The following is a 12,208-nucleotide window of genomic DNA, read 5'->3' on the forward strand; positions in this document are numbered from 1 at the left end:
GAATCTTCCGAAACTCTCCATACATGATATTTATCATTAATTATACTTGATAATGGTCATGTCCTTTGGTTCCAAGGTTGTCCTTCCCGGTTACGACTTACGAGATCGTAATTCATCCTTTACTTTATTGCTACATACTTTACCATGACTTGTACCTTTCAAAAATTCGCAGGAGGTCTCCGATACTCCATTAATACGGTGAAATACGTGGCGTGCTCATGCTCTGAAAGTGCGAGGTGTAACAAAGAGGGCCCACTTGGAGACTTAGGATCTAAGCAGGAAATGCGAAGGTTGCAACAAGCCGGCCGGTCAAAGAGAATCAACTAGTTTTGTTTTGATCTGAGTAGGCTCATAATAGGGAATACCCTAATCCTAGGAATACCTATAGCAACTCCCGCTGAAGCAATTGTAGCAGCTCCTGCACCTATTGATTTTGCACCTTCTAACATTTCGAGTTTCGAATTCTCCTCACGCTTTTTTCATCATCACCAGGAGCTTCTCTTCAAAAACACTCGCCTTGTCGATTTTATCCACTAATGACACAAGGTAGACCGCGCATAAATCAGATTAAAAATAGAATTAAAATGTTACACACTTTTAGGATGACATAATCTATTCCGTAGCATTCTATTAGTGCAATTCGACAATATTATGAATCGTGCATTTGTATCTTCTTTATCTGGGTGCTTAAAAAAATTATGTATTTATAAGTACTATCCTATTTGATATTTAATACCAAAAAAATAGTGACTCCAACTATTAACACCAATTAGATCATATAGGGAACGGTTTGTCCAGTTTCTTTCTTCTCTTCAAAATACTATTTGATCAAATATTGGACTATAATTTGGAAGCTTCTATGAATATTTCAATTGTTGTAGGATTAAAAGATACAACATGAATTGATAGTAACGTTTATGTGTGTATACTTATTTTTAAGTGGAGAAGAGCAAATATACAATCTTCTTTTCTAATATATCACAATCAACATATTCATGGGTCTAAGAAAAGTTCCACACTTTTAAAGTTACTCAAAACAAACTAGTACAAAAAGAAAAAGAGACCCAAGATGAAGTATAGGAGGATAGGGTCACCAACAAGCCGAGTCCTGTACGGCTCCACTACCACTCTTATAATAACCCTCCTCATTTTAATGGCGACTCGTTTTTCTCTATCTCGTGCAGCTCACTTTTGCTTAAAACCCCCTCGTTTTTCCCGTCCATCTACTAAATACCTACTTCAGTGCCGTTCTTGTCCCCTTTGGTCCTCCTCTTTCTCTCTCTGTCTTCACACTTTGCACAAATCAAAATCAACAACATCTCCTAATCGCAAATCCATCACCACCGTCCGATCATTCTCGGTTTCGGGTCTTCCTTCTACAATGTCTATCACTTCCGATGATGACAACAATCCACTATTAAAGGACTTCGATTTCCCACCGTTCGATGTAATCGAAGCCAAACACGTCCGTCCTGGAATTCGTGCCTTGCTTAAGCAAGTTGTATGTTTCGTTTTTTCGTTTTCTCTTATGAATTTCCTAGTGTGGCGCGTTGAATTTGTGTTGTTTTGTGTGCAGGATGAGGATTTGGAGGCTTTGGAGAAGACAGTGGAGCCTACGTGGCCGAAACTGGTGGAGCCGTTAGAGAAGATAATTGATAGATTGACGGTTGTTTGGGGTGCAGTCAATCATCTCAAATCCGTTAAAGATAATCCTGAACTTCGTTCCGCTATCGAAGAAGTTCAGGTTCGTTATTTGAGCATCTTTAATTTGTTTTAGATTTAGATTTCTCATGTAGTTCATCTCAAGTTGTTTGATTGGGCACGGAGTTTAAGACTGACACGGGAGGTTTAAAGTTAAATTGATACTTCCACTTTGTACTTTTCACGCTATTTAAGAAATAATAAATGGAGTACATAATTTACATCTAAAAGTGATAAGTAAAAGTGAAAATCTATTTTTAGAATATTGGACACAGAGGGAGTACTAAATAGAAAGGTGGCTAACTAAAAAAGGAAAGAGTGTCGGGAAAGAGGGAGTAGTTATTATTTCAAAAAATTATTTTCTTTGGTGAAGGAAATTGGAATCAAGAAGAAAGTTTGACTTTCTAGAGATAATAAATATTAATTGAGTTACCGTATGGGAAATGAACCCCAAGCTTTTAGTGTGTCTGAGTGTAACGATGTGGTCTTTTTCATTCAATCAACTCAATGTGGTTCCTTTTCCTTTTTCCGTGTTGTTTAATTTCTCTTTATAGTTTGTTTTGAGTTTTTTCAATTTCCTTTTTCTTTCTGTTAACATCAACTTTATGCCACACCAATCATAAGTAATTAAATGTTAATTGGAGTGATAGATTTAGTATTTTCTCTCTGTAGATTAAAATTTTAGTTTGTGTTATAGCTTTTGTATTGTCCTGCGGGCTCCATGATGGAAAAGCAGAGGAAGAGTTTTAACCCCTTGATAAAAGGATATCAATCAGAATTGTTTGCTGGATAGATGATGATATCTTTTGTTTGACTCCACATGATTTAATCAAATATACATCTATTTTACACTTTAAAGTTTGATGCTTGAAATGTGTCTAGCTGCAGGATACCCATGCTCGTTTTTCCTTATCCTCACACTACTACTTTCATTTGGTTTGCATCATTAATACTATTTTCTTTTCGTGCAGCCGGAAAAAGTTGCTTTTTCGCTTAAATTGGGTCAGAGCAAGCCGCTCTATAATGCATTCAAAGCCATCCGAGAGTCTCCTGACTGGGACTCTTTGAGTGATGCTCGTAAACGAATAGTTGAATGTAAGTTCATGAAATTCCTTTTCCTTTTATCTCTTCAAATTCGGGAGGCAAGGTGTCTTTAAGCATTAAAATCTTTTTACTTCCTGTAGCTGTCTGTATAGGACTCTACATTTTTAGCTTTTCTTTTTGTAATGCATCAGAATCCTCTCTGCCAATTTGTTTGGTTGTGCTGAATCGTTATTGTTCATCCACTGAAGTTGAGAACTGTATATTAATATCTTCTAAGTAATTTCTTTGCAACTTCCATTATAAAGAAGAGTGCCATGTGGGTTTCTGTTAATTCTCATTTATATGGGTTAGTATTTGCTGTAGCAGTGCTTGTTGGTCACAGGATTCCATTAAACATTCAATTGTTGTTTCCTCAATCTACCTTCCACCCCTCCAAATAAAGGAAGAAAAAGAGAATCAAAGAAGAAGACTCCCAAACTCTAAAAAGAAACATATTTTTAATGTTTGACTATCAACAAACCTCTTACCCTCTTTTGAGGTCTTCACATGAGCGTTATTTTTGCTCATTGCCTGCAATTTAATGATCATCTAACACTCTGCTTCTTGCTCGTGCAGCGCAAATAAAGGAGGCTGTACTAAGTGGTATCGCTCTTGAGGATGATAAAAGAGAGCAATTTAACAGGATTGAACAGGTGTGCTATCGTGTCTTGCTGAACATAATCTTCTCATTGTTCTATACCCCTGAAATGTCTCTTCTTAAATGCACTCTTAACAAAGTGGAAAATTTAGTTGAAGGGAATTAGAGCAATCTATCTAACAGGTGATGGCTTTTAGATGTATGTTTGTAGTTATTTTACTTATACAGCCCTCTGATTTATGTTGTGGCTGTCTTTCCATTTTCTCTGAATACATTTTGATGGATCTTTTCTTTGTTTTGGGTGGTTGGGTTCTATGCAAAGTGTTTATTTATTTGAATAGCTAGATGGTTATGTTGGAACTAAAAGTAAATGAGAATTTCCCTGTTCAATTTTTATAGCTTTTATCCTCATAGTAATAATCCAACTTACTGCGAACAGTCAGACCATTATTGTGCCAGCTAAAACGGGATTTTAGTCACTATATTGCTTTTGACCTTATCTTCATTTTGCAGGATTTAGCAAAGCTATCTCAGAAATTTGAGGAAAATGTTTTAGATTCCACCAAGAAGTTCGAAAAATTAATTACAGATAAGAAAGATATTGAGGGATTGCCTGCCACAGCTCTTGGTTTGGGTGCACAGACAGCAGTGTCTAAGGTAATGTGGGGGCTCTCTTTGTGGATGTTTGACATCTGAATTAATACCTTTTCTCTCATATATTCTCTTTGCTGCCCGTAACTGATAACAGGGGCACGAAAATGCTACTGCAGAAGACGGGCCATGGATAATCACATTGGATGCGCCAAGTTATATGTCTGTCATGCAACATGCAAAGAATAGAGCTCTAAGAGAGGAGGTGTACCGTGCTTATCTAAGTCGTGCTTCTAGTGGAGACCTTGATAACACTGAGATAATTAACCAAATTCTTAAACTTAGATTGGAAAAGGCTAAGCTCCTTGGATACAATAACTATGCGGAGGTATACATTTTTACTTTTGAACTCACCATACCATCTATGTTTTTTAAATTTCTTTTTCCTTTCTGAAGATTAAAATGGTTTTTATATATAGGTAAGCATGGCGATGAAAATGGCCACTGTTGAAAAAGCTGAAGAGCTTTTAGAAAAGCTTCGCAGTGCTTCTTGGGATCCTGCAGTCAAAGGTAGGGCCTATAAAATCATCTCAATGGTATTTGAGATGTAACTATACACGGTCTTTATGAGTTTTTATGTTTTTGTTTTCAATTTTTGGCTTCATCAATTCCGAGTTTTTTTTTAGTTTTGTTTTACTAGATATAAGGTAAAATAGACAGATGCTGATAGAAGATAGATCTTTATGAAAAGGTTGTCTTTTCTTTTTGTTTATGTTTTTGAACACAAGATGGTACTACTAACCACCTTGTTTTTTGTGCTTTGTGATATGGATTGTTTTTCATCTCTCTCTTCTTTCCTTGATGCAATCAAAATAACTCGTTGACCTCTCGTAGCTGGCAATTTTTTGCGTTAACAAGCTTTTCCCTTGATCTTTGTAGATTTGGAAGACCTGAAAGATTTCTGTAAAAGTCAAGGTTCTCCAGAAGCTGATGATCTGAACCATTGGGATATTACTTTCTGGAGTGAGAGGCTTCGAGAATCTAAGTATGAGCTAAACGAGGTGGGCTCTCTCTCTCTCTCTCTCTCTCTCTCTCTATATATATATATATATATATATATATATATATATATATATATATATATATATATATACATACATATATATAAAGGACCTTGGGCCTAACTTAAGACCATATAAGCAGACAACAATCCTTTTCGTCAGCCAATGTGGAACACTTGATAGTGTTGATTGGAAATGATAAACGATGTGGATGGGCAGATGTGATTTTTTCTTCTACATTTTTTGATATGCCTTTCTTCTGATGTCCGTTTATCTTTTGATAGTCGACAAGCATTGTAGAAGCTTTATGCTTCCTGATCATCCTTTCCGAAACAAAACTTGATGACAAACTGAGTTAAAAAAATGACGAGTAGTGTGCCCTTCCTGATAGTTTGAGGCCATGAATATCTTGCTAGTAGAATATATATTTTAGGTTCATTATGTTGTTTCATTACACACGCCCTTCCTGATAGTTTGAGACCATGAATATGTTGCTAGTAGAATATATATTTTAGGTTCATTGTGTTGTTTCTTTACACACGTGTATCATTGTTGATTTTACTTACAAATATTTTAGTACCTGCTTTAGTAATATTAATACAAGTCCCTTCTCTTTTTCTCATTTGATCAGTAAGTAAAGTTTTATACTCCCTCCGTCCCAATTTATGTGATATAGTTTGACTAGGCATGGAGTTTAAAAAAAAAAAGGAAGACTTTTGAAACTTGTGGTCTAAAACAAGCCATAGATATGTGTGTGGTTGTAAGAGCCCGTTTGGATTAGCTGAAAAAAAGTGGCTTTTAGCATAAGTGCTTAAAGTACTTTTTAAGTGCTGAAAGTTACTTCATAAATAAGCAGTTACGTGTTTGGATAAAAGTGCTTAAAGGGTTTTTAGAAGTTAGGGTATTGGAATTAACAGAAAATATGAGGAATAAAAGGGTAAAGTTGTTGGTCAAACCAAAATGGCTTTTAAGCCCCAAAAAAATAAGTTGGGGTTGAGCAACTTCTTGGTTTTGGCTTATTTTAAGCACTTTTAAACTTAATTTAAGTTGTTTTCTATTTTTGCCAAACACCCAAATAAGTTAAAAATGGCTTATAAGCTGGTTTGACCAACTTATAAGCCAATCCAAACGGGCTCTAAATCATTGCATTAAGGGTAAAAAGGGAAGTTTAAAGTTAATCCAAACGGGCTCTAAATATAGAAACGTATCATTTTTTTGGGACAGACTAAAAAGGAAAGTGTATCACATAAATTGGGACAGAGGGAGTAATAAGTCCCTTCTTTGTTAATAGACCACTGTCGTGTGCGTTCAATAAATGCTAGACATTGTAGAAGTTTCTTTTGATGCTTGTGTACAGCTCTGAGTTCACATGCTGCTTATTACAGGAAGAACTACGCCCATACTTCTCGTTGCCTAGAGTTATGGATGGTCTTTTTAAACTTGTAAATACGCTGTTTGGTATCAATGTTGAGCCTGCTGATGGATTAGCTCCGGTAAGACTTAGTTTACTTGCCTTTCCCTTTACCTTTGTTCCGCTCCTGTATGCACTGACAAATAATGTTGTTCACTGATGTGTGTGATTTAGGTTTGGAACAACGATGTCCGGTTTTATCGCGTGAAGGATTCCTCTGGAAGTCCCGTGTCCTACTTCTATTTTGATCCATACTCCCGTCCATCTGAGAAACGTGGAGGTGCATGGATGGATGAAGTTGTTAGCCGAAGCCGTGTATTGTCACGAGATGGTGCCTCTGCTAGATTGCCTGTTGCACACATGGTTTGTAATCAAATGCCACCTGTTGGGGATAAGCCCAGCCTAATGACATTCCGTGAGGTAAGCATGTGTTTTGACTCTAAGTGCCTTCAATTCATGGTGTTCTGAAATGATTGGACTAATAACTTAATAAGCTATTGTGGTGCATGGTATGACATCAGCTTTGGCCAATCTCCTACTTGTTAGCCTTTGCATCAGAGTAGTCATTTCAAATAATTTTGGGTGGGTAGGGGTGGTGGTGTGAGGGACATGAGCAAATATTTTAGCAGATATTTGAACTAATTTTAGTGTTGGGAATTTTTCTAAGATAATGTACTTGATTTTATCAATATTGGGTAAATCCCTGTGTATAAGCAGTATACCAAAAGAATAAACAGACGTAAGCTAAAAATCTTCACGTGCAGAAAACTTTCTCAAATCTTCAAACGCTCTTCTATTCCTCTCTTTCCTTATTATCCACTGGGAAACATCCCATGGCTGGGTTTTCTCTTTCTTCTTTTAAAAGCCCAGGCTACGGTGCTTCTTTTACTGTGCTTCTTCTCTCGATGTCTGAACATATAGCACCAGGACATGAGTGATCCTCTTGTTCAAGTTCTCGACCGACAGTAAAATTTATGCACTGTTGACTTCTTCATTAGCTTGTTTCTGAGATACATGATGCTTCAAATCATTTGCAGGGTTGTATCCATAGTTCATGAAAAACTTGTGGTAGTATACTACCAAACATTTACTTTTACAGAAGTGAAATTACCACCAGGTGTGTTTTTGGCATTGATTACGTTCTGCTTTTGTAGGTTGAGACTGTTTTCCATGAATTTGGACACGCCCTTCAGCATATGCTAACTAAGCAGGATGAGGGTTTGGTTGCTGGTATAAGGGGCGTAGAGTGGGATGCTGTGGAATTGCCATCGCAATTCATGGAAAATTGGTGCTATCACAGGTACAATGATGTCTTTGCAATGATACTTGAACCGTTTAGTTTTGGTTGCAAAACCAAGTAAGTTCTCCCCTTTGGTTTCCAAAACCAAAGCCGAGGACAAAATGTTGTTTGAAATAGCTATTTTCAGAGGTCCCCTCCCTGTCGGGCGTCTAGGTCAGTTTCAAGTTTAAAGAAAAAGGAACAAATTGCTTCATTGTTAAAAGACGTTTTTATATTCTTAAAAGATATTTTGCTCGACATCTTTAGTGGCATCTTAAGATGCTTAATTGGTATTATTCTATACAGTACCAGTTTCTCAAAAAAATTGGTATTATTCTATTAGTTTCAGCCTAAAAAAATATATTAAGGCTCACTTTTCCTGCTTTCTGTTTTTGAACAAATTGCCCTCTTTAAAACAACGTTTTTGTTATAAATTAACAAAGTTAGAACAAGAATATTGTAGAGAAAGAGAGAAGAGAGGAGAGGTCTATTATTTCTCGAGGGATGAATTTACAATGAAAGAGAACTCCTATATTATAGGGGAAAACTAACTTGATCCCAAAGTTACTAACCCTAATTTTTCTTCTCAGATAGACATTCACAATAATAAATAATATTTATAACAATTTTTATTTTCTTCGATTTTTTTTTTTTTGGTAAAGGTAAACTGTGTTTAGTCATCTAAAGATATGTTAGTCATTTTTTGTAGTCTTTCAATTTCAGCCTCAAAAAGAAATTGCGACTAATGTGATACGTAAAGTCAAATCCTCCACAAATTCTCCAAAAACAATAACAAAAAAGTTCTTCTTAAACTAAACAAAATGAAACACTGCCCATTTTGATTAACATAAACAAAATGAAACACCGCCCATTTTGATTAACTCTCGTTTCATATGCTTTTTAGGCTGTCTGTCACTTCTAAGATGTCTCCATGCCAACATTCTCCCTCAATAAGTTACTTCTAATTGGAATTAATTTTTATTGTAAGTTTATAGATGTTTGATTTTGTTTAGTTTATCAAAATTGTACCCTTCACTTCGATGGATCCTGCGCTTCAGTTTTCCCTTCAAGTCACACGGACCTTGTCGGTTTTTGCGCTTAAAAACACGGGGTTAGTTATAGTTGAAGAAATACGTGTTTCTTTTCCTCTTTTTTTTTTATATTTTTTTATAAACTAGTAAATCCGTGTTTCTTTTCCTTTGAATTAGTCAGCTGTTGATTACTCATTTTATTGATGGCTGCTGCAGGGATACTCTGATGGGTATTGCTAAGCATCATGAGACTGGAGACACTCTCCCAGAAGGCATATACAAGAAGCTTCTTGCCGCTAGGACTTTCCGTGCTGGTACCTTAAGCCTTCGGCAGGTGAGTGCTGCCCCACTTTTCTCTATTTCTGGTTCCTTTGTTACCTTTTTCCAAAAATAATCTTTTGATTGATCTTTCTTTATTAACAAAATATATTCCAAACTTTTCATGTTCTACGATTGGAGCCCCCTCCCCTAAAACTCCTGGTGGGAGACAATAGTCTCTCCAGAACATGCATTTAACATATTCTATTTTGCTGGTTCATTTCTAATGTTCTTTTAGTATACTAAAGTTAATATACATATTTTTTCTCTTTCTATGTCTACTTTGAAATTGGAGGGAGAGAGAAACAAGATTTGAATGCCCACTCTCTAAATCATGTCTTCCGGAATTGGATATTTTGCTGGCTGTATGGTTATTTACAGGTTGTCTTCAAGTTTAGTTAATTAATCAAGTTTTGCCAATAGTAAGTGCTCCAAAAGTATGCGAAAAGGGTAATAGCCACTAAAGGGATGTTATCTGCCATATTGAATGCACACTGTCTAAATCACGTCTTCAGGAATTGGGACATTTTGCTGGCTGTATGGTCATTCATTGTTTGTCTTCAAGTTTAGTTAATTAATGAAGTTGTGCCAATAGTAAGTGCTCCAAAAGTATGTGAAAAGGGTAATAGCCACTAAAGGGATGTTCTTTACCATATTGATTCATGCACCAGTGCCTGCACTTTTACCCGAAAGGTCTCTGTTGGTTAGTTTCCTTTGCGTTATGTGATTGCATTTCTGGAACTCTAAATTGCTTCCTGGGAGTAATGTATTCTGTGGATCTTTTCTTCTGTTTATTTATGGTGAAGGTATTTTATTTAAAAATTGTCATCATTAATGTTGTTATACATTGTCTTTGTAGTTGAGATTTGCAACTGTTGATCTTGAGTTACATGCAAAATATGTTCCGGGTGGTTCGGAATCAATCTATTGTGTTGACCGACGGGTCTCTAAGAGAACCCAAGTGCTTCCTCCACTCCCAGAGGATAAGTTCCTTGCCAGTTTCAGTCACATTTTTGCTGGTGGATATGCTGCTGGATACTACAGTTACAAGGTGCGTCTCCCCTCTTTTTGTGGTTCTTAGCTCCTATATATTTCCAGTTAGTTGTATTTCCTGTGAGACTTATGTATAGATATTGTGGGGTTAAAATGGAGGAGTTATGTCTTCAAATCTATGGATGCCTCTTAAATTTAGCTTTCACTTCTGTAATTTAAGAACGTACTATTCTTTTGTAGTCTTGTTGGTTATAATTAGACTTTTTACTGCTTATCTCAATCTTAAAATCCGTTTTTGTTTTGATAGCATATGCTATATTTACCAAACTGTGTTAGGCTAGTACTGAAAATGTACCAACAATGGTTGTGGTGTAGTGGCTGGTACTACTCCATCCTTAACCAAGGTCTCGAGTTCGAGCCCCCTTGGGTACGGAGCCACCATTGTTAGGGAGTGCTTTGCCCCCCGATATGGGACTACCCGGCACGAATCCGGATTAGTCGGGCCCCGTGGGTACCGGAAACCGGATGGGAAAAAAAAAAGGTACTGAAAATGCTGCTTGTATCTGCCTTTTGCTCAGCAACGTAACATTTCCTCTTATATTGGCATGATACTGGTAATTTGTTTTTGATGGATGTTCTATTATCACCCGTTCCTGAAAACCACGTTCTTTATAAGTATTTCCGTCTTTAAGAAATTACTTTTTGTATTTTAGATGTTTCTACTAATTAGGCTGTTGAAATCTCCTTTTTCTAGTGGTTTTATATCTTTTTCTATAAAAATATGATTTCTGGGAAAGAAAACATTTTTCGTTGAAACTTAGAGTCTTGCTTTAACCACCTCTGACTACAAAGTATTTTCCAATTTCTGCAGTGGGCAGAGGTTTTGTCTGCAGATGCTTTCTCTGCTTTCGAGGATGTTGGACTAGAGAATGAGAAGGTGAAGTTTGGAACTTTTGATTCAGTAATCTTTAGTCTTGTATATCACCGTTCAACTAATAGTGGCTTTAACTTTGAGCAGGCTGTAAAAGAAACAGGCCAGAGATTCAGGGAGACCATTCTTGCTCTTGGAGGTGGAAAGGCTCCACTAGAGGTGTCACTTCAATTCACCCTTGACTTCTTATGCATTATTAACATTTCTACCATCTCTTGTCTGAATTACACACTGTTGGTTAACTTTCCAAGACTAATTATTTTGGATGCATATACAGGTTTTCGTGCAATTCAGAGGCCGGGAACCTTCTCCAGAACCACTGCTTAGGCATAATGGCCTCCTGCCAGTTACCGTCTCTTCATGAGATCAATCTTGGAACCTTCTGCAGTCTTAGTGCATATTTAAAGGCCATTAGAGACATTTGCATGCTTTCAGGTTTTTGAGGAGACTTGACTTCAGGATGCAACTGTAATTGTTTTCAAGGCATTATATATTATTTACTTTGGAACAAGCATTGTTACTGATTTACCGGTTATAAATGGATTTCTCGTCTCTCCTAGTCTCTTTTGCACATTCCTTTATGAGATTTTGATCATATGACACCTAGTAAAGTACATCGTGCCAGTTGAAGTGCTTTGTTTGCTTAGCTTAACGGTAATATCTGTTCTCCTCCCGGAAAGTTTTGTGTTTCTCTTGTTTTCCTGGCATTACTGTTCAAAATCACCCAACCAAAATTTTGAATTGATTACTGTTAAGTTGAATGGTTTGAACAAAAAACTTGGACAATTCTGCCAGAAGTTTAGTTGCTGCTAGCTTGAGAGCACCTTTAAGCGTCGCAAATCTTGGTAAGTGATCCAACCTGCATGAACAAAATTACATTAAAGTTGGGTGGGTGGGGGATTGAGATTAGTTAATGTAATTAAAGATGATAGTCATGGATTCTTGTTTTATAATAATAACAAATAACAAATTAGCTATTATTACTGGTTTTCTTCTTCCACAGATCTGCTATAAGCCAATAATAAAATGAAGTTTAGCACGTCTTTGGCCATGAAAGTCAAATATTTTTCACTTTATTTGCTATTTTGGAGTTGGAGTTGAAGATGGAGTTGTGTTAGGTTATAGCTTTTGCAAAGAATATTTGGTTGTTTGAATGTATTGAAAGTGAAAAAAGTGAAAAATAAATGTTGGTTATTTTCCAAATTTCAAAT

The 12,208-nt window shown here is 36.4% G+C and overlaps 1 protein-coding gene across 1 annotated transcript; it reads left to right on the forward strand.

The window, feature by feature from the left end:
- The first annotated feature begins 1,037 nt into the window (after positions 1-1,037).
- LOC132623742 (probable cytosolic oligopeptidase A) lies at positions 1,038-11,549 on the forward strand. Its single transcript, XM_060338545.1, has 16 exons — positions 1,038-1,501; positions 1,577-1,744; positions 2,673-2,796; positions 3,361-3,437; positions 3,896-4,039; positions 4,131-4,361; positions 4,453-4,543; positions 4,913-5,034; positions 6,420-6,527; positions 6,620-6,865; positions 7,600-7,745; positions 8,972-9,089; positions 9,933-10,124; positions 10,938-11,003; positions 11,085-11,156; positions 11,275-11,549. Exons 1-16 carry the CDS (start codon positions 1,070-1,072, stop codon positions 11,359-11,361), a joined length of 2,424 nt encoding a protein of 807 aa, XP_060194528.1. The 5' UTR covers positions 1,038-1,069; the 3' UTR covers positions 11,362-11,549.
- The last annotated feature ends 659 nt before the right edge of the window (positions 11,550-12,208 follow it).

Source organism: Lycium barbarum, chromosome 12, assembly GCF_019175385.1.
Source record: "Lycium barbarum isolate Lr01 chromosome 12, ASM1917538v2, whole genome shotgun sequence".
Classification (NCBI taxonomy): domain Eukaryota; kingdom Viridiplantae; phylum Streptophyta; class Magnoliopsida; order Solanales; family Solanaceae; genus Lycium; species Lycium barbarum.